This window comes from Hippocampus bargibanti, linkage group LG07, assembly GCF_051943395.1.
Source record: "Hippocampus bargibanti isolate YZ-2025 linkage group LG07, ASM5194339v1, whole genome shotgun sequence".
Lineage (NCBI taxonomy): Eukaryota > Metazoa > Chordata > Actinopteri > Syngnathiformes > Syngnathidae > Hippocampus > Hippocampus bargibanti.
The window spans coordinates 25,747,767-25,775,148 of NC_142740.1; the positions used below are offsets into that span (position 1 = coordinate 25,747,767).

The following is a 27,382-nucleotide window of genomic DNA, read 5'->3' on the forward strand; positions in this document are numbered from 1 at the left end:
TTTTTTACGGTCATGGGGCGGTCCTTTAGTGACGTCACGTACGGACTCGTCACCAACTCAATAACTACGCTCAGTAGAAGTCATTTGAAGCCATTTTACAAATTATGGACACAACTGGTTCCGGAGACGTCGGTTGTCCTTTAAGTAATTTAACAAAGAAACAAATGTATTTTGCCCGGTTGTGTTTTCCTTCATTATTTTTGGTCTGTTTTGGAAAGGCAAGAAGATGGCGCCAACGCTTCGTCTAAATAGGAAAATAGTACAGTTGACCCATGAAGGGTTATGTCGAAGTGGTACATCTTGACTAAGAGACAAGCTTTGTATGTCAGGGAGCTTGTTACAGAGTCTTTGTGGATTACTGTATATATAATTTTGTTTTTATTATTAATTTACACTTTACATCAATTGGCGGAGCCCTTGAGCTAAAAAGAACCTTTTTAATCAGAAATTGAACCCCCGAAAATCACTTTTTGGAATTACTATGTGTTATTGTGTTTTGTGTTGTCCATCTGTGAGCCTTGCTTCAGTGCGATGTTTGCATGCTGAAAAGAGTCTTTCATTTTCATTCTGTAGTAAAAGTGGAATAGGAAACAACAACATCCACAAACATAGAGTACAGTAAACCCCCACTTATTCACTATATTGTCCTTTTTTATTTTGGTCAATTTTGTTTAGTGTATTTTTTAAATAACATTCTGGTGACTATAGGCTAAATATTTTCTGGATAAAAACTCAGCTATTCTGGATCATCGTGTCGCCAGCAAAGTACAGGTAACTTACGACTTACGACCGGCTCGACTTACGACCACGACCTCCAGACCCTATTTTTAACATTTTAAAAATAGGGTTTTTAGGGCATTGCGAGTCATTTAGCCTCCGAGTCTCTATTCACCATTTTGAATGGATTTCGACTTACGACCATTTTGACTTGCGACCGTGTGGTCGGAACGGAACTCGGTCAAAAGTCGGATGTTACCTGTAAATTCAAGTGACTGGAGTTTGAGCAGCCCTCTTGCAGCAATCTGTCGTAATTACAATTATTTTATTTATTTAATTTTATTTGTTATTTAAATTTAGTAATATTTGTAATTTATTTAAATGTATGTTTTTAATTTATTCGAATTGTATGTATGTATGTATGTATGTATGTATGTATGTACGTATGTATGTATGTGTGTGTATGTATGTATGTGTATGTATGTATGTATGTATTTGTTGGGGGGTTGGCATCAATTGTGGATTTTTACTATTTTTGGCACAGATAGCGGGGGGGGGGGTGTCACTGCACTACAGTGGATTCTTCTTCTTCTTCTTTTTTTTTAAGGTTCTCTTTTTTTTTTGTTCCCGGCAGACGCATGCTCATGACGGAGGCCTTTTCAGAGAACGAAGCCAGATGGAAAGTTCAAATTAAGATAGCATCTGAAAGCCGTGGAAAGTTTTTTTGTGTCCAGGCGAGAGGTTGTGTTTGGGAAGGAGGAGGAAGGGCCCAAGTCGAGGGGAGTCCTTCCGCCCTCAGATCGAAGGACAAACACGGATGGCGAAGGCCCTCGGCATCTGCGCGCCTTCAATTGGGGAGCGTGTCCAATCCCAGCGAGGCCGCATGCTGCTTGGCCCTCATCCGGAGATTCTCAATACTGGTGGTCTTGCTATTGAGGCTTCCCGGAAGGGCGCCCGAAGCCCCCGGCAGCAAGGGGCTGTTCCACACTTGTTGCGCTTGAGACAACGTCTGGTAGTAAGACTGGCAGGGCAGCGAGCCCAGCGGAGACGACATGTTGACGTTCACGCCCAAGTAGGGCAGCGAGGACGGCGCGCTCATGTCGAAGGACGGGTAGTGGACCAGGTTGTTGGTGGCCGCCATGTGCTGGCGGAATTGCTCCTGAAGCCGGAAGAGGCTGAGAGGCGACGAGGCGTACGAGTTGCTCGACACGCTGCTTGAGGACGGCAGGGCGGGCGAGCTCAGGGGGGAGTCTGAGAGACAGGAAGAGGATTTTAGTGACTTGGCATCAACATGCGCTGACGGGAATGGATTGTTTTCATGAATTAGCACCGCACATTGCGGCTTCCAATTTGGCAGCAATGGGTGAAAGTTGTTGATCTAAGCATTTTTTGGGGGGGATAAATGCTATATGCTAACTTTCTAGGTCACTTTGGGCAAGGATGCTTGAAGGACAACCGACGTCTCCGGACAAGTTGTGTCCATAATGTGTAAAATGGCTTCAAATGACTTCTACTGGGCGTATTTTAATAAAATTCCACCGCATATAGCTATATTTTACGTTTTAAGACTGGCGCTGAATATTCCGGAAGTCTTGTTTTTGAGTTGGTGACGAGTCCGTACGTGACGTCACTAAAGGAACGCCCCTGACTGAAAAAAAGACACATTGTAGTAGTCCTTCCAACACGGCAATGTATTTTGCTGTACTCGTTTGGTCTGAAAACCTTGTGTTGCACCCAAAAGCCGCCAGCAGAGGGAGTCCAAGCTCCATACAAGGAATATATCAACCTGTGGAAATTCCTCACAGGAGCTGGTCGCCATTTTTCTGCCTCTTTTGTGGGACGTTACATTGCAGTCCAGATACCTCAAAATGACACGGAAGGACTTCTTTAATCAATGGCAAACATGTATGCTTACCTTTTCAGAACTATTTGAATCATATTCATAACTGGATGTGTAACAAGAAAGAATATTCTCCGAATCTGAAGCCATTGTTTGGATTCACAAGCAATGCAAAACGTCTTGGCGTGATGTCACGAACTGGGGGCGGGACTTTCTGAAAATGCCCAATTCTAAGCTCAATTTTTTTGCAGATTTTGGACACTTTAAGTCATTTTTATTGGTGTTTTGCATTTGACTAAAAATATCATACTGTGTGTTTTGGGTATTTTAGATGCTATGGAACGTTTTTCGGATGTCAGTTAAAAAACAAAAAAGTGACGTCGGTTGCCCTTTAAGACTTTTTTGTGGCTCCCATCAAACACAAATTTCTTGTTATTAAGTGAAACTGGATTCATGGGGAAATTTTAACCCCTAAAACTAACGTGATTGGAGTTTGGCGTTTGATGGGGATCCATCACATTTTGTCAAAGCTTCCCACATCTTTTCAGGGATGGAGTTTTGAAACTTTTTTTGCTTGATGGTGTCAATCCCAAAACCAAAATACAAAACGTTCATGAAGACACGATTCATACCTGATGTCGGGCTGAGTTGCTTGTAGGCCGGTGAGCTGCGATTAGGCTGGTTGTCCCCGTGCCCTCGCGCTTCCTCCCTATTCCTCCCTCTCGCCTCCCCCCTCACTCTGTCCTCCTCCGCGTTGTCCTCTGCCGCCGACTCCCCGTCCGAAGGCTCGGGGGAGGTGACGTTCACCTCCACGCTGGTCTCGCCGGGTTCGTGAGACCTCACCGCGGCTACCGGGAGCCTGTCTGACTCGGAGTGGCAGGAGGAGGCGCAGGAGGGAGGAGGAGGGGGAGAGTGGCTGTCGGCGGCGGCGGCGGAGGTCAGCTCGGCCTTGGTGTCCTCTGTGGAGGCCTCGGTGGTTCCTGATGCCTCCTTCTGCTTCTGGAGTTGTTCCTTCTGCAGACTGCGCTGCTTCTTGCGAAACTTGGCTCGGCGATTCTTGAACCATACCTGAAGGTGGGAGATTATTATGATTTTTTTTGGTAACCAAAAAGGAAAACTAAACAAAATACATTGATGATAGCTGCTAGCTTGTCTATGCCTTTTTTCATTGTTTGTTAGCATTAAACGACAACCGACGTCACTTTTTTGTTTCCTAACTGACATCAGAAAAACGATTTATAGCATCTAAGATACCCAAAACACGCAATATGATATTTTTAGTCAAATGCAAAACACCAATAAAAATGACTTAAAGTGTCCAAAATCTGCAAAAAATTGAGCTGCGAATTGGGCATTTTCAGAAAGTCCCGCCCCCAGTTCGTGACGTCACGCCAAGACGTCTTGCATTGCTGGAGAATAAAAACTGGCTTCAGATTCGGAGAATATGTTTTCTTGTTACACATCCAGTTATGATTATGATTCAAATAGTTCTGAAGAGGAAAGTATACATGTTTGCAATCGATTAAAGTATTTATTCCGTGCCATTTTGAGGCAACATTGGGGGGAAATAGATCACCCAAAAAGAAGCAGAAAATGGCGTCCAGGCTCCTGTGATGAATTAATTAGCCCGTTTCCAGAGGCTGTTAAATTCCTTCCATGGAGCTTGGTCGCCCTCTTCTCTCGGCTTTTTGATGCAACATGCGGTTTTCAGACCAAACAAGTACAGCAAAATATATTGACGTGATGGAAGGACTGCTACAATGTGTCTTTTTTTTTCGGTCAGGGGCGTTCCTTCAGTGACGTCACGTACGGACTCGTCACCAACTCAAAAACAAGACCTCCGGAATATTCAGCGCGAGTCTTAAAACGTAAAATGTAGTTATATGCGGTGGAATCTTATTAAAATACGCTCAGTAGAAGTCATTTGAAGCCATTTTAAAAATCATGGACACAACTTGTCCGGAGACGTCGGTTGTCCTTTAAACTAAACAAACTTTATAGTTCACACAATTCCCTTTGTTTGATGTTTACTTTGACAAGATGATTGAACTGGGCGCTTTGTTCAACATTGTCAACCTTTTTTTGTTGAGAGTATCCCAAATTAACTCATTCACTGCCGTTCACAAATGTATTCGGGAATTGAAAATAGGACGTAGAGCGAATTTGTTCAGGTTTTGTGTTTTCTTGTTTGGGTGCTGATAAAGCGCTGGTCATGGCCTCTGGCAATGTTTTTCACTTCCACAAGGGGGCAGCATTCCCCTTTTTTATAATAATAATAATAATACATTACATTTTAAGTGCCTTTCAAAGCTCTCAAGAACGCTTTACAGTCACAGACAAGCATAGGTACTATAATAAATAAAATACAATCACAAATAGAATACAATAAATAAAATAGTTATAAATATTCTATGCACGCACGGAGAAACATGCAAACAGGGTCAGATATATCGATAGTCCCGGTTATATCGATATTTTTTTTGGACTCCCTTGAGCTACTGTAGTTATAAATAGGAAAAATTCAATTTTAAATAGGTGGGTTTTGAGATGGGATTTGAAGGTGGGAAGACAATCGATGTTACGAATGTTGGGAGGAAGTGAGTTCCAGAGTTTGGGGGCAGAGCAGCTGAAAGCCCTGTCCCCCATCGTGCTGAGACAGGCAGAGGGGGGCATACAGAATGGAGGAGGATGGATCTGAGGGAACGAGAGGGAATACAAATTTGAAGAAGGTCAGATAGGTCTTCCATTCCATTTTAGTGCTTTGTTCCAATCTGTATGAATTGCATTGTATTTTGGACAGTCACTCTCATTTCAAGCTCATATAACTCCAGACCCATATCATTTAGGAATTAACTCTGATGAAAGAGGAGAGTCTAAGGTTTCTAACGCTGTATTGAATGTTTATGTACTGTAGTCCTAAATATTCTGTAGGTCATGGAATTTGAATGACAATGACAAAAACCCTGGCACTGGAGTGGACACACTTTTGCACATATCTTGCAGTGAATGGGTTAATGCTCTTAGGTCAATGAAAAAAAAATGTCCGAACGACGGGTCTTATCTCCTCAGCATCTTACCTGCACTCGGGCCTCTGGCAGGTTGGTGCACATGGCCAGACGCTCCCGCATAACAACATCCGGGTAGTGCGTCTTCTGGAAGGTCTTCTCCAGCGCTTCCAGCTGTTGAGCGGTAAAGGCCGTCCTGCTACGTCGCTGCTTTCGATGCTGGGAGCCGTAACGGGCCTCCAGGATGATGTCTTGAAATGTACAGCCGTTGAGAGGAAAAAAAAACAAACCACGTGGCACGTTTAATTCAGGAGGTTGGACGATGACATCACATGACCAGCGACTGATACTTACCAGCCAGTCTTTCGGCCAGGGTGAGGGCATGCACTGAAGGCCGGTAGTCGGGAGCGTGCTGGGCCTGCTGCGCCGCCTGCTGGTGGAGGTTATACATGGCGCTGAGGGAGTTCATGGCGTGCAGGGAGTAGCCGTTTACCCCGTAGTGCTGCATGACCTGCAAAATGGAACAGGTTAGTGTCAGCCCTTTTTATTGAGCCAAACTGGATATTTTAATTTCAATAAAAAAAAATAAGACACAAGTCTAAAGTAGATTGGACTTTAGTGATACGTTCTCCCATTTTTTCCCAGCTTTCTACTATCTTTGTGACTGCTTTATTTTCCTGTATATGATAGCTGTCCATGTTAAGCGCTTTGTTCCATCTTCTGCTGTTGTTAAAGTGCTATATAAATCAATATGTATGTATTGTATCCTGTGAGTGTAAGAGTTTTGAAAGCCGCTTATAAATGAAATGTATTATTATTATTATTGTATTCTATTTTGGACAGTCACTATAAGTTACTGACATAGAGGAATAGATACATGCTTTAAAAATGATCAATTCAATTTTCAGTGTGTGTGTGAGATTCATAATTGGCGACAATGAATTGTAACTTATAATGAACAGTGAGGTTGCATTGAAACAAATTTTCGCTCACTTAATGTTTTTAACTAAAAAATAAATATATTCACCTTAATATTCCATTTTGTCGTATATTTCAAAGTCGTGGTACACAAAGGGATTCACGTTTGAAAATGATATCAGGCAGTGGAAATAGCACTTTAATACCCTTATAACATTTTAGGGCGATATCTTATAAAAGAGGATATGTAATGTAAAATTTAAAAAAATAATAATCATCATCATACTTTGATTACAACCTCATCAAATTTGTTTCAAGAACGTTTACATTTAATGAAAAATGTTTAGTTGTGATTATTATTTTTTTGATGATGATGTTATCAACTTAACAGTCATAATATATTATGGGGCTATTTTGCAATAAACAATTAGCACTTCTTAAACTGATTTGCCTTTTTAATATTAGTTTCATTGTGTCCTTTGTTATTATATAAAAATGTTTTTATCTTGTCACTGCAAAAATAATAATTCTGACAGTGACAACTTTTCTGTTGTGTGCTCATTATTTCCTATTTTAAAATATACGTTGTGATGTTGTTTTCGATATTTTTCTTTACAGATAATGATGGCTACAATTTATGATGTCCAGTCTACATAAATTGTTTTTTTTTTTTTTGGGGGGGGGAGGCTTTGCACAGCTTAAGCCCGTTTTTTTCCTGCTTCTTCATGGCTGCGTGTCATGTTTAGAACGCCTCCAGGCTGACTGACACATTTATGTGGGGTCCCCGTGGACTTCTGTCTAATGTGGGTGCAAATAGGTTTGAACTGTACACGACTATTAATTTATCATCTGGGTGACACATGAAAGGCCGAGCAGTGTGTGCGTATGTGTGCGTGTAGTTTTTGTGTATGAGAGAGAGAGCTCAAATTTCCTTATAAAATCACATTATTTCGTATTCTTTTGCCCAACGTCCACCCCAGGCAATATTCCTGTAATCTTTGCCGTTTTAAAATGCATAAAAGAAGAGAATAAATATCAACATTGTCGTATTTCCGGACACGGGGCTCTGGGCTGTGATTTAACCCTCATTATGCTAATTGCCCGTGGAATTATGAATTACACAGCCTTTGGCTGCGGGCGTGGAAATTGTATTGAAAACATTTTGGGACGAGTGGAGGAGGGGGGGTTGTCATTTATAGTGATAATCAACCCGTTTGAAATTAACGTAAAAAGAGCAGATAGCTGATATACAAATACCATATTTTCCCCAAAAAATGTATTGATAAACTGTTTTTTGCAGCATTCGTTTTTGACATAACGTAAAAAAATAGGACACGTGCACGTGTCTACAGAGAACCCGGAAACAAAAATCCAAAAGCAAAACATTGTTTTTATCTGTCATCAAAATAAGAGTACCGATAAGGCTTTTTCTTTTATTTTTACAAAGCGTGTCACAAAATAGACTTACAAAACACTGCAAATTAAAATATTTTTCTTCGTTTAATTACGAAACATTAGTAAATTATTATCGTTGTTATGTTACATTTACATAATATGTTACCTATATTTACAGAAAGTAAAGAACTCAAAAATGTAACTTTGGAAGTTCAGATAAAAAAAAAAAACGATATAATATGCAACCAACTTACCTTTCCTCGTTGTGTTCTTTTCAAGCTAAATATCTCCACTCGGTCTTGATTAAAGTATTGTCCCCCTAAATCGTCAAAGCCCAAACTGTCATATTTTCATGATTAGGTTTAAAAATATAATTTAAAACTTTCCGTTTTGACTTTGCGCGTATCCTGAAAACATCCTGGTTGATTCCTGAAAAGTGGAGCGAATGCTTGTGGCGTCCATCTCTCGGCCCTCTTAAAATCATGCAAGGTTCCGTGACGTCACTACAGTGGTGGCCAATCACGTTGCTCTGCTCCAATTCGCGACACCGCCCCATTCCACCACTAAAGTTTCGCATCGGCACTTTCTTGCCAACACTCATACTTAATTTTTGTTGCATTTTATGTTTTGCTCCGAAGATAGTTATTTTAATCGACGTTTTTACTATTATATTATATTCATACTTATTTGTATTTGTGTTTAAATAACTATTTGTGGTCGTCGTACTTTAGCGTCTGCACTTTCATCTCACAATTCGTCTCACAATTGGCGATGACGTATTTATTTGAACCATTAGTTTTATTTAATATACAGTAATTCCATTTTTACGATTGTACCTGATGTTTACAAAAGAACATTTGTACCTTTCTGGATCAATAACCTATTGTTATTTAAAAAGCTATCATGTTGAACTGTAATGGAGGCGAAAGGGTGTGCTTTAAATTGTTGCATTGTCTTTTTTGAAGCTAATTTAGTCCTGTGTTATTTTGCTGCTGTTCATCGGAAAGTCATCTGATCTAAAAAATCTGACTGCAGTGCTCCTCCCTGCAGAATCTCCCGGTCGGACCTCCGAGTGATGTGTTTAGGGGTTCAAGATTTGGTCGCCAAGACGCCATCTCACTCGCACCCTCCCCAAAAAGGAAAAAAAAAAGTCTTCCAATGACTGCTGCTAAGAGGATTAAAACACTAATGCCCCCCCCCCCTCGCTCCCCTTCAAGGTTTTTTTCTCAAAAGATTTCGTCGTCCTTGAGGGGAAAAAAACGTCGAGGTTTTGAAATTAAGGGCAGCGAAAATAAGACAACGAAGTATGCCTTTAATGTAAGTAAAGCTTGCATATTTTGTCGGGTGAAGACAAAAAAAAGGGAGTGGGGAGGCCGCAAGGTGCTCAATTTGACTGGAGATTTTTTGGGACACATTTGCAGCGTGGGAAAAGACAATTAACAATTGATGTTTTAGGAGTATTGCCCCAACTCATGCAACAGATGGTTATCAGTGCATGCCGGCCTATTTATTTGATCATTAAAAAAATACAGGTCAGATTTGTTAGAAATATTTTGAGTTTTGTTCCCCCCAGGCCATACAAAGCACCATTTTACCTTTTGGCCCCAAAGAGCAAAGGACAACAGGATTAAGTTTGTGAGCCAATCAAAATCAGACCTCTTCATTACCAGTCTGGGAAAACACTTTTAGAAAGCAATTAAATCCCCCCCCCCCCCCCCCCAAAAAAAAAAAAAGGAATCGCCTCAAATCTACCTTGAAAGTCACTGCAGTATCGGCCATTAGGTTGGAATCCATTAAAAAAAATAATCATAAAGTATGTGTCGAGAGAATCACATGACATCATCAATTTGATGAGGTTTTAAAACAAGAAATAAAGAACCATATTAACATCCAAAATGAAAAAAAACGTGAACACAATGATCCCACCCCTATTTTAAAATTCACCATCCATCATATTTTTACCTGCTACCTTTGTTATAGAATTAAACTCTAACGTTGACCCAAAATATCAGAAAAGCGGGTGGACGGAAAATTAAACGACTTTTTTTTTTTAAAACCATTATCGACCATGAGATGGCAGCACCTTTATCCACTTTGGGGTGGTGTCAATACACAGAAGAAGAAAACAGGAAGTTACTCTGCCAAATTTTTGTTGACACCTATTGAACGTAATCCAAAATAACTATCTAACATTATAAGCATTTAGAAAGCAACATCGGTGAGTTACATTGTATAATTTACATCTATAGGCATTATTATTGATGTATATTGTCAGATGATTAATTTGACCCGATTTGTTTATTGTAAACACAGAAGGACTGTAATAATAATTAAATGTTATTGATTGCTCTTGCTTTATATCAAAAAATGTCTTTAAATGTGTTTTGGGCAGTATTTTAAATGTTTGTTGACATAAAACACTTCGAAAGGATTTAAATATTGACCACTTTAACTCATTCAATGTTCATTTTTTGTTTTTTTTTCTTGCGAGGGGGGGGGGGTGCATTTGAAGCTTCGGTCAGACCTCTCTCAATGTTTTTCCCTCTCATGAGGGGGCATCATTTGCCTTTTGTACAGCCACCCCCATTTCAAGCTCAGATAACTCCAGATCCATATAACTTGGGAATTAACTTTTTTTTTGATGAAAGAAGCGAATTGCCAGCTAGATAGCCGCAATGAATGTTTATGTATCGTAGTCTAAAACTCAGTATTCTCTGGGTCCTGCAACTTCAGCGAAAACCCTGGCACTGGAGTGGCCACATATTTGCCTGTAAACAGTCCTTGAGAGTTTTAGAAAGGGTCTTATGAATGACATTTATTATTATTATTATTATTATTATTATTATTATTATTATTATTATTAGCACATCGTCTGGCAGTGAATAAGCTAATATTGTGTATTATTTATATAGTTTGCAAACGTATCATTAAAACTGTCCCAATACTTAATAATAAAACCTGAATTTGTTCAGGTTTTGTGTTTTCTTGTTTGGGTGCTGATAAAGTGCTGGTCATGGCCTCTGGCAATGTTTTTCACTTCCACAAGGGGGAAGCATTCCCCTTTTTTATAATAATAATAATAATAATAATAATAATAATAATACATTTCATTTTCAGCGCCTTTCAAAGCTCTCAAGGACACTTTATAGTCACAGACAAGCATAGGTACCGTAATAAATAAAATATAATCCCAAATAGAATGCAATAAATAAAATACAATTATAAATAGAAACAAGAGAGAGAGCTACACAGAAAATGCGATTTTAAATAGGTGGGTTTTGAGATGGGACTTGAAGGTGGGAAGAGAATCGATGTTACGAATGTTGGGAGGAAGTGATTCCTCTCCAGTCGGATTCCGCTGTAGGTTTGGGAGCCCCCTTTTCCCTGGGTGATAGTTAATTACTTCCAAATAAATCCATTGGCAATTTCTCCAGTAGCGCCCCACCGTCACCCCACCCCCCCAACCCCGCATTCCCCGACTCGACCACTTCCTCCTTTTTTTTTGCTCCTAAGCTCATGTAATGAATCACTAATCACGCATTCCCTCATAAGCATCCCCAGCCTGTTATCTCTTAATTACCCCCCCCCCTTCTGGGGGGTAACAGGGCACCGTGCGAGTGGGCCAGGGGGTGGGAAGACGACAAATACCATTCCAGCAAAATCCATTAGTACCCATGATGTACTGTAGATTCAATTTTTAAAATCCCAAAGTGGAAAGTTTGGCGAGTATAATGTACGCGCGCCGCGCGCCACATTGTAGTTATGGTTTCCTCTCGAGGGCCGTTATGAATTTGGGGAACCCATTAGAATACTTAAATCCCATCAAATATTTCATGTAGAGCACACAGCAAATTAAAGAATAACTCGTTTTTAAATCTGAAGTCAAGAATAATGACTTTTATTGTGGTTGACATCCAAAAATATGAAATTTTAGCTCAGATTTTATCAATCATCATGGAATTTAACAAGTTTGATTTGCTTTCGCGGGCCGAAAAAAAATGATGTGGCGGGCCGGATTTGGCCCGCGGGCCTTGACTTTGACACCTGTGATGTACAGTATGTGCTGGCAGCTCGTAAATTATCTGTGTCACCCGAGAGCCTCGGAGCGTTGCTTCTTTATGGACTTGGAGAACCAGAACAATCTCTACACAACTCCCAAATGGTCTTTCTGGTGGTACATTTTGGAAAATGAAATGCCGAACGCGGTCATTTACTCAACGCGACCCTTTGGGGATTGGCGAGCCGAGACATAAATTGGAATTGGCAGTGAAACGGGGGGTCACGAGGAATCTGTCCGTCATACGTACAGCGAGATAAATGCGGGAGGTCCTCTCATACAAAAGGCCGACGCGTACGCTAGCTGGTAGAAACCGACTTAGGGTTTGTCGCTGCCATTCAGCATCTTTTTGGGGGAATTCTCACACGAGGACTCGGCTCAATTCTTCTTGACCCAGGAGCTTTTTTTTTAGGTCACAATATAAACAAGACACATCCCCCCCCCGACAATACCCTACCAAAGTTCAAGATCTGGTAGTTTAAATTACCCATGCAAAAACCGCCAACCACTTCCACTAATGACAGGTGTCCCCTCGAAAGTCCTTTTACGGTTCTGCAATTTAATCTGGCTAATTTCAACACATCCCGCTGAGGATTTTAAAGCTCAATTTGAGAATAAAGAGAGACCCTGAATTGCCCTTTTTTTTTTTAGGGGTGGGGTAGTGAATCCGGGTGTCCGTTTTGTGTCAATCGTTTAGTGAAAGCCTGTCAAAAATGGTTAGCTTCTCCAGTGAAACTACTACTTTGCATCTTAGCTCCTTCTCTTGCCCTGCGTCTGCACAATTTCTTTCTCTCCTCTTGTTTCTTTCCTTTTGTTTCGATAAAGCGAGGGATTAGGAAAGATTTTCTCCCGTAAAGTAGTGGTTTGATGGGCTTTTTATCCCACCGTGTTGCTAAAGCTGTGTAGCCCCCCCCCCCCATTGGATTAGGGCCCGACAATAAGAACCCTTGTGCTGGGCCGCAGCCCCGAGGGGCAAAGCGAAGCACGGCTCTGAGAAAGCGGGCGGAAACAAACCTGCCAACCTCGATATGTCAACCGTCTTGCGAAAAGGGAGCGCTCGCGAGCGCGGCCTTCAGGTTGCTTTTCTGCGTGGATCGAGGTAGTATAAACTCGTGAGGAAAAGTGGCGAAAGGATAACCTGGTGCTGCTTTCACATTAGCATGTCCTCTTCCTATCCAGAAAAAGATACAAAGAAAAACAATCCGTCAGACATCCGTAGGACATTCTTACAAAATCAAACTTTTTACATCATATTGGTTTGCTTGCTTGGTGTGTCAGCAGTTATCAAATTCTCTTCGTTGAAGATGGAATCTTTGATTACATTTTGCATTCACTTTTCATTAAAGGACAACCGACACCATTTTTTACATTTTGCATTCACTTTTCATTAAAGGACAACCGACACCATTTTTTTGTTTCCTAACAGACATCAGAAAAAACGTTTTATAGCATCTAAAATACCCAAAATACCCTGATATTTTTATGCAAATGCAAAACACCAATAAAAATGAGTTAAAGTGTCCCAAAACTACTTCAAAATGACCCAGAAAATGGCAAGTTTCAGAAGGTCCCGCCCCCTTATTCGTGACGTCACACCAAGATGTCTTGCCTTGCTCTAGAATCAAAACAATGGCTTCAGATTCGGAGAAGATGCTTTCTTGCATCCAGTTATGAATATGATTCAAATAGTTCCGAAGAGGAAAGCATACATGTTTGCAATCGATCAAAGAAGTCCTTCCGTCTCATTTTGAGATGTCTGGACTCAAATGTAGCGTCCCAGAAAATGCACAAGATGGCACCCAAGCTCCGTTGGAAATGGGCTGATTTGTCTGCTGGGAATTTGTGTCAACTAGTATCAAATAGTAGTCTTGGTGCAACACACAACGATTCACCATTGATTTTTTTCCTTCTAATTTCGCCATCAACACACAAAGTTTTCAGACCAAACAAAGTACCCACAATGCATTGTGTGTCGCTTTCTCGGTCAGGGGCGTTCCTGACGTGACGTCACGGTATGTATCGTCACCAACTCGAAAACTTCCTAAATATTCAGCACGAGTCTTAAAACGTAAAATATAGCTATATGCGGTGGAATCTTTGTAAAATACGCTCAGTAGAAGTCATTTGAAGTGATTTTACAAATTATGGACACAACATGTCTGGAGGCGTCGGTTGTCCTTTAAGTTGGACACCAGTGAATTCCATCAATTTGTCCAACTTCTATCAGTATTTTTTAAAAATACAAAATGATCCAAATTTCGTGTTTACCCAATTGATTTTTTTAGGTCAAATTTCAAATCCATTTTTGAACCCCAATTGGTTGAATTGTGAGCAAACTGTAATGAGTGGCCACTTCCGGGTTGAGTGAACGCTGGCGCGTGTGGCTGCCGCTGCTCAACCGCAAAGAAAAAATATCCTGTGACTACAAAGTGTCCTTTGAGAGTTTTGAAAGGCGCTTAGAAATGAAATGTATTATTATTGATCAGCGGGCATGTGAAGCCTGCGTGACGACGTCAGACGTCGTTTGGCAAATCTTCCCGGAAGAGAAGATCGGCCAAAATACCAACACGTGACTTGTGCGAGTTTGCTGGCTAATTGCAATACCGAGGAGCGCTAACGGCAGCTCCTTCTTGTTACCCCAGTCACAGGAGTCCCTTTGGAAGCTCTCCGTTCCGAGGCCATCCATCAAAATGATTAATTTCACCCAAATGAGCGCGCGTGCGGGCGGGTTAACCTTGACGGCGAGCACGCGCCCGGGCTCCGTCTAACTAATATATTCATGAAGTTCAGGAAAGCTTAATGATACAAGTTAATGGGCTCCGAAGGCTGAAGGCGTCAACTTTCTCCCTCGACTGGACGCGCGAGGCTGCGCCGTGGCCACTGGAGGAGTGAAATGACAAACACGCCGGCGTTTTAAAACCTGATTAAAAACCGAACGAGGTTCATAAATCGCCTCGGCTCAGCCGCCTCGAGTCCTGATGCAGGGATAAAGTTTGGAGGCGGGAAGAGGATGATGGAGAGGAAAGACGATGACTTAGATGTGGAGAAGGAGCTTAAAAGTGGGGGCTGAATGCGTACAGAACAATGAGAGCGCCCGGGAAATCCAAGGAAATCGCAGATGAATTCGAGGTTTAGGAAAGTTAGCAGCCTGACGGTGAACACAATGAACGGAGGAGAGCGCAGGGGAAAACTTCCTGCTCAGCAGCCAAAGAGAGAACATTTGAGAAATGAAAGCCGATGAGATGCAACTTTGAATAAATCAACCGGAAGAGAAGAAGTGATTGTTTATTTCAAAATGTGTGTGCGTTTTGATAAACAATCTTTTGATGATACATTCACCATTCCCGATATATTACATTTGCTGTTCCACTATATATATATATATATATATATATATATATATATATATATATATATATATATATATATATATATATATATATATATATATATATATATATATATATATATATATATACACCTCGGCTGACCTATATATACGTCAACGAACATCACAAAGGTAAATAAAACGACTTTATTATACAGTAATGTTTATTTCTTTAATTATAATACAATAGCACATTTATTATATATAAAATAAGGTATATTTTGTCTAGGTTTAAGGCTTATTTAGTTGAAAATTATGTTTTATGGGGACCTGGGAACGGATTTTTCTCATTTTTATTGGTTTCTTATGGGAAATACATGTTTAGGAGACGAACTTTTCGCCTTACACACACTTTCTGGGAACCAATTAAGTTCGTGAGCTGAGGTATCACTGTAGTTTGGACTGTACAAAAAGATTCTGTGAAATAGCAAACTGCTAACCTGGGAAAAAATATACAATAGGGTTTACTATAGTTGTATTTTATTATTTATTTATTTTTAAATCCTATTCAAGTTAATGGGCGAGGCACCTCTTGGGCACCTCTTGTCGGTTAGCCGCCACTGCTCCACTTCCCGAATTTGTGTGCAAATGGAGCAATAATGCCTTGAAAGAACGACATGCACGGCGCACACAACGTCGCCCATCCACGATTTGACTCTCATGATCCTATAAAGTCCATATTCCCATCTTCATAGTCCTCCCAAAGCTAGGCTTCCATCCAAGAGTAATCCTCTCTGGTCCCACATGAGCCGCACAAAGCGGGCGCGCTCTTACATGAAAAACTTGGGTTTTCTCCCTCTGTTTTTTATCTGATTTGAGAGCACTTAGAAACAGCTCTGAGTCTTTACGCCATTCAAACGGACGGGCGGTGTGATAGTGCGAGGTACCTCTCGACATCTGTCTTTTGTTGTCAAATCTGCGCTAAAGCATCTGCGGGTCATGTGGATTCCGACATTTAGAGAATTGAGGCTCATCTGTGCGGCTTAAGCGCAGTCTTGTCTTAAAGGCCCTCATCGCAATAATGGCCGCTGATATATTTCAGTTGGCACGCCGAGAGGGCTTCTTTTGTAAGCTTTATTACTGGACGGTGTTGTTTTGTGAAATGAGCAGAAGGGATTGTTGTTGTTTTTTTGCCCCTGTTGTTTTATTATCTGGTTTTAGACCAGATAGGCTTTGGCGCTAAAGAGCCGCGTCCGCCATTAAGCCACTGAGCAAGCTAGCACTGCGTGTGAGGATGTGACACAAAAGGTGAAGGTGCTGGATGGCCAATAGTGATAAGGGATCAATATATGTAAATAATATGCCCCTGAATTTTACAATTTGTATTATTTATAGACATGGTGTTTTGAGAAACATGATATTAAAATGAATAGCTAGCCCGTGAAATTAGCATATGAATTACTGCCATGCTAGTACAGTGAATGGGATGTACCATGTACCTTTTTTGGTGGGGGGGGGGGGGGGTGAATCTTTTCTAGTTATTCCTTTCATTCTAGCATTACAAAATGGCAGTTATCAGGGAAAACGGGCAAAAGGAGGCATCGTATTAATAATATGACACATATTGTACATGGAAACGTGTGTGGTTGAGGATGTGTTGTACTTTTTAAAAAAATGTACACGGCTCTAATTATTTTGATATTTTTTTCTTTTCCGAGGACTTTTGAGAATTATTTGAGGAGCCATATTTCAATTTTGCACACCTTATTTATTTATGTATTCATTCATTCATCCATTCATCTATTTATCTATTCATTCATTCATTCATTCAGTTATTTATTTACTTTATTTATTTATTTATCTATTTATTTATTCATATATTTGTTAATTAATCTATTTATTCATCTATGTATTTATTTACGTATTTATTTACATATTTATTTCTGTATTTATTTATTTATTCACATTCACTGCCATTCCCAAATGTATTCGGGAATTTAAAATATGACAAGGTGTTTTGTCCATGTTGGCGATTTGTTACACCTTCAGCGCTATATAAATCAATATGTATTGTATTGTATTTTTTATATCCGCCCCCATTTCAAGCTCATATAACTCCAGGACCATATAACTTAGAACTAAAGTGTCCTTGAGAGTTTTGAAAGGCGCTTAGAAATTAAATGTATTATTATTATTATTATTATTAACTCTTTTTTCGAATAAAAGAAGAGAGTCTAAGGTTTCTTACGTTGCATTGAATGTTTATGTTGTCCTAAAACTTAATATTCTGCGGGTCCTGAAATTTGAGTGAAAATGACAAAAACCCTGGCACTGGAGTGGACACATTTTTGCACGTCTGGCAGTAAATGAGTTGTAGAACCTGAAACAAGGATTTTAATAAAGAATGAAAATATAACATTATAATGAACAAACGGTTGGTTTTCTTTATTATAGAATGTCTTTGATGGGCCAATACACATACTCTAACGTTCGGATCAAAATAAACCCGAAAAGTTAAATATTTTTATACAACCTATAAGAAGTTGGAGAGATACTGGACTAGTATGACTAGTGCTATTGTATTATTACTATGTTAATAATTCCTTCATCTCACAGTGGTGACAGCAAAGAGAATTCCGACATAAACCCGTTAGGGGAGATGTGTATTAACAGTATTTGTCTAGTCGACTAATGAGTGCTGCTTAGCTGCCTGCTGAGTTGTAAACGGAGAATGCTACCCAAAATACACAATCTAGGTAAGGGCCGGTGGGAGATGTGCATGAGTACACAGCAATTAACCATTTTCCGTCTGCCTTTCCCTAATTTACTGTTCTAGCCCGTTTTGAGCCAGCGAATCAACATTGAGATGTGAATTTTTTTTCTAAAGTAGTTTGAATGATCTATGTGGTACCTGTAGTTTGGAATAATCTGCACGACAACCACAAACTGACAGATGTAAATTATAAATCACATTTTCAGAATTCGGGGAGATTTGTTATCAAACTAGGCGCTTCCAAATTATTATTATTATTATTATTATTATTATCAACACCAAATAAGGCATAAAAATGTCAGACAACGCAGGAAGAGACCAATTGGATCGTGATTCGTTGACTGACGCTACTACGGGCTAGCTCGTTGTCTCTGCGCGGACATTGATAAATCGGAATTGTTAAAGGAAAACCGACACCATTTTTTTTGTTACCTCTGACATTAGAAAAACATTTTATAGCATCTAAAATACCCAAAACAAGCAGGCCGGTATTTTTAGTCAAATGCAAAACACCAATAAAAGTGAGTTAAAGTGTCCCAAAACTACTTCAAAATGACCTCAGAAAGTTTCAGAAGGTCCCGCCCCCTTGTTCGTGACGTCACACCAGGACGTCTTGCCTTGCTCTAGAATCAAAACAATGACTTCAAATTCGGCTAAGATGCGTTCTTGTTACTCATCCAGTTATGAATATGATTCAAATAGTTCTGAAGAGGAAAGCATAAATGTTTGCAATCGATTAAAGAAGTACTTGCGTATCAATTTGAGCCGTCAGGACTCCAATGTAGCGTCCCAGAAATGCACAAGATGGCGCCCAAGCGCCGTTGGAAATGGGCTGATTTGTCTGCTGGGAATTTGTGTCAACTAGTATCAAATAGTAGTCTTGGTGCAACACACAACAATTGACCATGGCGTTATTTATGTCTTTTCCTTCTAATTTCGCCATCATCACGGATCAGTTTTCAGACCAAGTACCCAAAATGCATTGTGTGTCACTTTCTCAGTCAGGGGCGTTCCTGACGTGATGTCACGTCAGGAATCGTCAGCAACTCAAAAACAAGACTTCCTGAATATTCAGCGAGAGTCTTAAAATGTAAAATATAGCTATATGCGTTGGAATTTTTGTAAAATACGTTCACTAGAAGTCATTTGAAGTGATTTTACAAATTATGGATACAACTTGTCTGGATGCGTCGGTTGTCCTTTAAGGTGGGCTGACAAAGCTGTGTCAGTTATTGTTTGGCTTCTAAGATACATATGGACATGATAGACTCGCTATCAATAGTACATTTGGCTCATGACTATGAATGAGACGAATGAGCTATGCTAACACACAAGGGTTCGCTAACACACAAGGGAATTTCACGGTAGCTGATGACACCGCATGGGGACTTCTCACTCACACCCGTCACTGATATGATGAAGTGCCTGAATTTACATTGTGTGTGTGTGCGCGTTTCAGAGCCGTCAGATGGTTATGAATAATGTATTGATAGCCAGCCCCCTGTGGTATAGTCCTGGCAATCCCGCCATGTGTGTGTCGTGTCGTGTTGTGTCGAGGCTGCCCAGCTGGCGGGGGTCGCGCACGCACACTCCCATTTTCAGCCAGTCCCTGGAGAAGCGTGCGTCCACCTTCCCTTTTCATTCATCAATCAGTGGCCCAAAGTGTTTAACAGTAACAATGGGGCTGTTAAGAGGCCCTCCTCTTGGTGATAATTACCCAAACATGAAGTTGTCACTCTTCAACGTGCCTCCATATGACCCCCACCCTAATTTTCTCCCCCTGTGTGTGTGTGTGTGTGTGTGTGTGTGTTTTCTTTCAGTGTATGCCGAGGCAAGCGTGACACAAAGATGGACAGTAATTGGTGAGAATGATTTTTAAAAGCATGTTTATTTGGTCCCTTTCTTTGTGGGGAAGGAGGGGTTTTTCATTAAGCCTGATAAATGCTTGCCTATGTTTCCTGTCACACACGCTAAAATTGTATGTCTTCAAAGATCATGTTTGTCCTTTATATCATTTAATTTTGACATTTGTCCTACACGTGAATTGAGTTTTACGAATAGATTTAGGCAACACAAGTAACAGAAATTTCATTCAAAACAAAGACTTTTTTTTGGAGATGCTTTTATTCTTTTAACACCGCATGCTGGAGACATTCCTCTACATATCCATGATGATCAGTTAGGTTGCTAAACTGAATATTCTTGGATAAGAGCAAGCGATCAAGGAGAATCATTTGCATTTTGTTTAATATGTTGCGTGCATATTTTGGTCAGCCATGTTGGAAAAAATGATGTTGCGAAACAAGAAAACTGCGCAACATGTGGAATTCGTAAATCAAATAAAATAGTTCTATCACTGGCTATCTAGCTGGATAGCTAGCTAGCTATCTGTGGATTAGCTATCTAAGCTATTTAATATTATTAGCTATCTAAGAAGAACAGGAAGAAGAAAGCACATCCCCTGAGCAAGAATATCTTCTCACTGGCCCATCTCTTAGCTATTTAGCTAGCTAGCTGCCTATCTAGCCAGCTAGCTATTAGCTAGCTTTCTATCTATTTGAGTTACATTCGGGTTGAGTGAACGCTGGCGCGTCTGGCTGTCGCTGCTCACCCACAGAAAATCCTATCTGTGACTGTAAAGTGACCTTGAGAGTTTTGAAAGGCGCTTATAATTGAAATGTATTATTATTATTATTATTATTATTATTAGAAGGGATATTATGAGAAGGGATTGTAAAATAGAAAGTTATTTTCAAATACTGTATATTTTTTAAGCACATAGATTGTGGTGAAAATGTCCCCCCAAAACCCCCCTCAATTCATTTAGTGACATCATTTACATTGACCAAGTCAGGAAAAATAAAGCCTCAGGTGACCCATGCCTGAAAATGAACAGGTCAGCCATTTTAGTTTGCGGCGGCCATTTTGGGTCAATTCCAATACTTGTGTTTTGACAGCTTTTTCAATGAGTAAAATCCCACTGTATAGAATTATAGCGGGGCTAATTGTCCTCAAACCTCGATGGAAGTGACGCACTGTTATGCTACAAAGTTCAAAAAGGTGACGTTCTTTGGTCTTTATTTGCGCCGCGCAAACAAACCTGAATAACGACATCACATAGCCCGGAAACTCATGAGGCTAATCCATGATATTGATCAGTGTGTTTCCTATGGGCCCCTGTAATCCATCAAGCTAACAGTGTGGGGATAGGCCTAATTTATATCATCTGAAAGGTGTAATCAAAGATGAATGAGCCCCAGCGTGATAGAAATGTGCACTGGGTCATAATTTCCGGCTCTGTGAGTAATGATAGAGGAGCATCGAAAGAAACTACAAACAGCCAAACTTCATTCGCCTGGTCTGTAGAACATATTTTAAATCGGAACATCTCTGAAGTTATACAATTCAGAATGCTAGTAAAAACTTTGAAGGGGGGGGGGACGGTTTTAACTCATTCACTGCTAAACGTGCAAAAATGTGTCCACTCCAGTGCCAGGGTTTTTGTCATTGTCACTCGAATTACAGGACCCACAGAAAATTGAGTTTAATGACTACATAAACATTTAATACAGTGTTAGACTCTCTTCTTTCATCAGAAAAATAGTTAATTCCTAAGTTATATTGATCTGGAGTTATCATAGCTTGAAATGGGGGTGGCTGTACAAAATACAATGCAATACATATTGATTGATATCGCGCTTTAACAACAGCTGAAGCGCTAACAAAGCCCAAACATGGTCAAAAAGCAAATGCTGCCCCTTGTGGAAGGGAAAAAAAAAACAACGCCGAGGTCTGACCAGTGCTTTATTGGCTCCCCTTTAAGAAAAACCAAAACCCGAACAAATTCGGGAATGGCACTCCACGTCATGCTTTTCAATTCCCAAATAAATTCGGGAATGGCAGCGAATGAGTTAAAATCGTACAAAATTTCCGAGTCCTTTTTGTGCGATTCATCGAAAAGAAAGATACAGCGGTGATAGCAAAGTAGAAAAAAATCTGACTGCAAATTCTTGCTACGTTCAAACAGTGTTGTTTGTGACTCTACCGTGACCGCTCATCCGGCAATAGTCGCGACAATCGACGATAAACCAAGAGAGTTCAATTCGACCTACAGTATACTATGTAAGCAATAAATCAAAAGTATACCTGAGACGTCGCAAGAAAATCAGCCGGTGTCTTAATCTTGTAGAAAAAACACGTATTCCCGAATTAACGAATAACAGCTTGTATCGCAGCACAAAAGGAAGGCTCGTGTAACGCGTTGACCCCGAAGGAAGGAAGATGGCGGCGCAGCGAGGCAGTGTGCGTAAATATAAATGTAAATATATATATATGAATATTTCCCCACCCGCTTAAGAAGTGCAACCCTTTAAATAAGGCCAGGAATAATCTGTTTCCCTCGTCGCGGTCGATCCGGCGGAGGGATTTGCAGAAACATTCGCCAGTTTGACACAGATCTACATAATCATTTTAAGTTCCTCGCCGCTCCTTCCAATGATTCTGCTGCTGTCACTTTAGATACCGCTAAAACTGATTTGGGCGCCCTAATCTCCCGCTATTTCTTAGACTGGAAAAAATCTTTAATATTATAAGGAGATTATTTCATTTATAATTGATTGAGTGCATTTGCCGGAGTGCCACTTCAAAGTTGGCTGAATTAAAGACGCCTTTAAGATGAAAATGACGCCGGGCGTAGCCGCCCGGTCGAGGTTCTGTTTAAGAGGAGAGGTAGAGACGGCAATGTGCGCAAGTTGTGTGTGACGCTTCATGCAGATTTCTTAAAGTGGGCTCAGGAAAAGAATCCCAATCTTGAGCGCGATATTTAGCACTCGGCAGACTGATTTGAATATCGATAGTATTGATATCGCGGTTGGTATGACTGATATCATGCAGTCACGTGGATACTTGTTTCTCTTCTGTATGTAGTGCTTTGGTCAAGATTTCACAGCCTGTTTCTGCTGAAATTATTAATTATTATTATTATTATCTGGAATAAATGATATTTTTAAGGGTCTAAACATGTGGTATCATTTTTTTTTGCCACAGGCCACATTGTGGTTACGGTTTCCTCTCAAGAGCTGTTATGAATTTGTGGAAACCATTAGAATGTTTAACCCTCTCCACATATTATATCTAGAGCACACAACAAATTTATGAATAACTAGTGTTCATATTTAAAGTAAAAAAAAAAAAAATAAGGACTTTTATTGTGGTTTATATGGGACGATTTGACATTTTGGTTCGGACTTTAGCAAGCCACATGGACTTTCACAAGTTTGATTTGCTTTTGTGGGCCCAATAAAATGATGTGGCGGGCCAGATTTGGCCCCCGGGCCTTGACTTTGACACATGTGGTCTACACATACATGAAAGTTAACCTACATTCACACACCTGGTGAATTTTCTTTTAAGAACACAAAAAAAAAATGAGTTTAATTTTTGACCTAGGATACAGGTGTCAAAGTCCAGGCTCCGGGGCCAAATCTGGCCCGCCATATCATTTTATTCGGCCCGCGAAAGCAAATCAAATGTGAAATTATAAGATGCTTGCTAAAGTTCAAACCAAAATTTCAAATTGTCCCGTCTAAACCACAATAACAGTCAGTAGTTCTGATTATATTTGAAAATTAGTCATTCAATAATTTGTTGTGTGCTTTGTATGTAATATGTGGAAGGGATTAAACATTCTAACGGCTTGCCCAAATTCATAACAACCCCCGAGAGGAAACCGTAACTACAATGTGGGCCGCGGTAAAAAAAATGAGTTTGACACCTTTGATCTAGGACTAAAAACATTGGACATGGACCAAAATGTGCTAAAATAAACTTGTTAGTGATCCCCTAAAATATATTTTGCGGTGCATAATGCGCACCCAAAATACTTCATTTCTCTCGAGTAGAGATACACAGACATAGACATTTGTACTGAATGTCTAAATGTGTTGCTGCACCATTTGTGTCCTATTAGCAGTAGAATTAAACAGCTGGATTGAAGGTTAAATTGTGTGTTTTTTGGGGGAATCAGAATGGTTCACTTTTTACATTGTGCTTCAGCTTATTGTGAATTACTGTATTTTTACTGTATAAGGCGCACCCAAAAGCCTTGATTTTCTTCAAAAGATGACCCTGCGCCTTATAAACAGGTGCGCCTTGTATATTAAGTAATATTGAGTCATAACAGGTCTCGCAACTACGGTCAGCAGCTGCCGACTCCAATTCCCCCCTTCGAAGTAGTGCATAACCCCAGCCTTGACTGTTGCGCCTTATCATGTGGTGTGCCGTATATTTGGAACACTTCTATATATTTCTATATTATATTTGGAAAACCTTTTTCATTCATTGAAGGTGCGCCTTATAGTCCGGTGTGCCTTATACGTATATGGAAAAAGTTTGAAAATACACCATTCATTGGGGGTGCGCCTTATACACCGGAAAATATGGTACAGTGATACCTAGGTTTACGAACTTAATTGGTTCCCAGACAGAGTGTGTAACGCAAAAAAGTGTGCATCCCAAAAATTCATTTCTCATCGGAATCCATTAAAATGAGAATAATCCGTTCCCAGGTCCCCATTAAACATAATTTTCTACTTTCTAATTTTAAAACTACACAAAATATACCTTAGTTTATGTATAATAAATGTGCTGTGCTATTATAATTAAAGAACTAAATTGTACAGTATAATAAAGTCTTTTTATTTACCTTTTTGATGGTCGTTGATGGCTTGATGGAATGGATAGCTTTTTGCATAAAGTGTCTCAAGGAGCTCTGGGTAGTACATCTTAGAAGTTGTGATATTGCATGAGGCATCATATTTAGATATGCAAAACTTTGCAAAAGTGATTTCCATTTATTGTTGATTTCAATATCAGGAAATTTGGTATCGGTCTACCCAGTTGCCAGCGGGCCTGAGAATTAATTTCCCAATGGGGGTGAAATATAACCGTGATTCACAAATGGGCCATTAATGAGCATCATCCTCCAGCGCTGGTATTTGTGTGACGTTATGGAGCGGTTGGAGGGAAAGGCATAAGAGGGATCAAAAGCGATGCCCAATTTCTCAAATTGAAAACGGCAAAAGGCACATGGATCAGCCGCGTATTCACCATGGCCATGGTGGTCTTAATTGGAATTCAATTTAGCGGCCGCTCAATTGGCTCGATTTGCTCTGCTTGATGGGCTCCAAAGTACATTTGAGCAGATTTCGACACACTTGTCACATTATCAAATGGGGGAAAATACGAAGCAAGTGGCTAGCGAATGGGCTTGCACTATATTCTGGCGAGGGGGCTTCGGTCGCTTCTATATTTTTTTGGGGGGGGGACTCCCTTTGAAAAAACCTCTCGGGCACCCTTTCTCACACACTTTTTCCGCCGGTTGCTTTCATGTCATTTAGATGAATGGTTAATAAGGCAGAGCGTTAAGAGGATTATGATGTGGTCGGGCTATACTGCCGCAACCGCTGGACAGGGGGAGGGGGAGCATCTAAAGCAGTGAGATATATCTGATATGATAGGGGGGGGGGGGGATAGGTGGCAATTGACTGGTTCCAATACTGGGCTGAGTATCCTCCATACTGTCAAGATTCATTTAGTCAGAACTAAGCACTCCAGTAGGAGATATCATTTTCTCTTTCTTTTGGCCAATGTGTCTTTTAAAGACCCTTTCCCTTGCATTAATAAAGACCCTTTAAGAAGTGGACCAATAAGAGGGTTGATATCAAGTCCGATGAGCAATCCGGGAGGTACATTTTTAGGGTTCGGGGTATATCCATAGAAGGAGCTTATGAAGGGAAAAAAGGGCTTTTTGAGAATGAGGGTTATTCGAGTCTCTTAGAGGTGGACTTCCTGAAAGGCGATCTCAAGTAACTGTGAGGAAGTTTCAGGCAAGTGAACGCGCCACGGTGTGCGGGGTATGATGCTTCTTAGTGAAATGCGATACTAAAAATAAATGTATTGGGATACAATCCTGAATAAAAACAAATCCATATCTTCGGTATCAAATAAATACGGTGCCAGTATTGCTGAAACGGTTGTCAACGCTGATACTTAATAGCGGGCCTATGTCCATAACGCCAATATCAGTACTAAGTCAGTGTCACGAATACGAATACAAATCGCAGGTTGACTATTTACTTGACTTTCACTTTATCTGTAATAAAATATATAAAATCTAAATCTACTCGAGTCCAACCAAAAGGCTAATTTCCGTTGGTAGTCCCTCTGCCACAAGGACATAGCATCTTTCGTTCTAAGCTAACAGGATGTATGCTACTTGTCCAGTTGTCATTGCTATTTGTTCTTTTGTCTGTCTCTTATTGTCCTTTCGCTTGGTTACTTTAGTTTGTCCTCTAGTCTGTCTGTCTGTCTGTCTGTCCCCCATTTCGCAATTTTTAGCCATTGCTTTTCATATTCTGTTCGCGCTCTCTTGTCTCTGTCCAAAGATCTTCCCACATAAAGACCAATTGTAGCGCATGAATAAGCTTACACAGTTCAGAAAAATCAAATGACAGAAACTAATAGTTAGAATAATATGATTATTCTTATTGGTACTATTACTATTATTATTAAATAATGTATTATTATTATTACTATTATTATTAAGTATTATAATTATTATTGATTAATTTACATATATAAAAATTAATAATAATAATATTTATTATTATTATAAAGTATTACAAGTATTATTGATTAATTTACATATGTGAAAATTAATAATAATAATAATTATTATTATTATTATTATTATTAAGTATTATAATTATTGATTAATTTACATATGTAAAAATTAATAATAATAATAATAATTATTATTATTATTATTATAAAGTATTATTGATTAATTTACATATGTGAAAATTAATAATAATAATAATTATTATTATTATTATTACTATAAAGTATTATAATTATTATTGATTAATTTACATATGTGAAAATTAATAATAATAATAATTACTATTATTATTATTATTATTATTATTATAAAGTATTATAGTTATTATTGATTAATTTACATATGTGAAAATTAATAATAATAATAATAATAATAATAGCTTTAATGAACTAATTACAATATGAAATCAATTTAATAGGCCCAGTGAAAGTGATAAACCAAATATCAAATATGTTTTAACAGAGGTTAATAAAATGCTTTCAATTGAATACAAGCAAGGAATAAAACAGTTTCAGAGGCTGTCCTTCCCACTTTACTCCTCTTGTATAACTTGAGCATGAAATAGAGCGCCACGGTTCTCCATTGGTTGCACCCACTGCAATAAAATGTCTTCCCTTTCATTCGCCGACGAGTGAACGCCATAACTCCTGTTAGGTTAACGAAAGACAC

General features: G+C 39.6%; 1 protein-coding gene across 1 annotated transcript in view; it reads right to left on the reverse strand.

Annotated features, from left to right (window-relative positions):
• Window positions 1-1,237: 1,237 nt before the first annotated feature.
• The window catches only part of dmbx1b (diencephalon/mesencephalon homeobox 1b), a 53,008-nt gene continuing 26,863 nt past the window's right edge, over window positions 1,238-27,382 (reverse strand). The window contains exons 4-8 of the mRNA XM_089001567.1: window positions 12,947-13,103; window positions 5,917-6,073; window positions 5,635-5,813; window positions 3,190-3,625; window positions 1,238-1,968 (exon numbers count right to left, since the gene is read on the reverse strand). Coding sequence (XP_088857693.1) covers window positions 1,565-1,968; window positions 3,190-3,625; window positions 5,635-5,813; window positions 5,917-6,070 — 1,173 coding nt within the window. The 5' untranslated portion in view covers window positions 6,071-6,073; window positions 12,947-13,103 and the 3' untranslated portion in view covers window positions 1,238-1,564. The remainder of the gene's footprint in view (window positions 1,969-3,189; window positions 3,626-5,634; window positions 5,814-5,916; window positions 6,074-12,946; window positions 13,104-27,382) is intronic.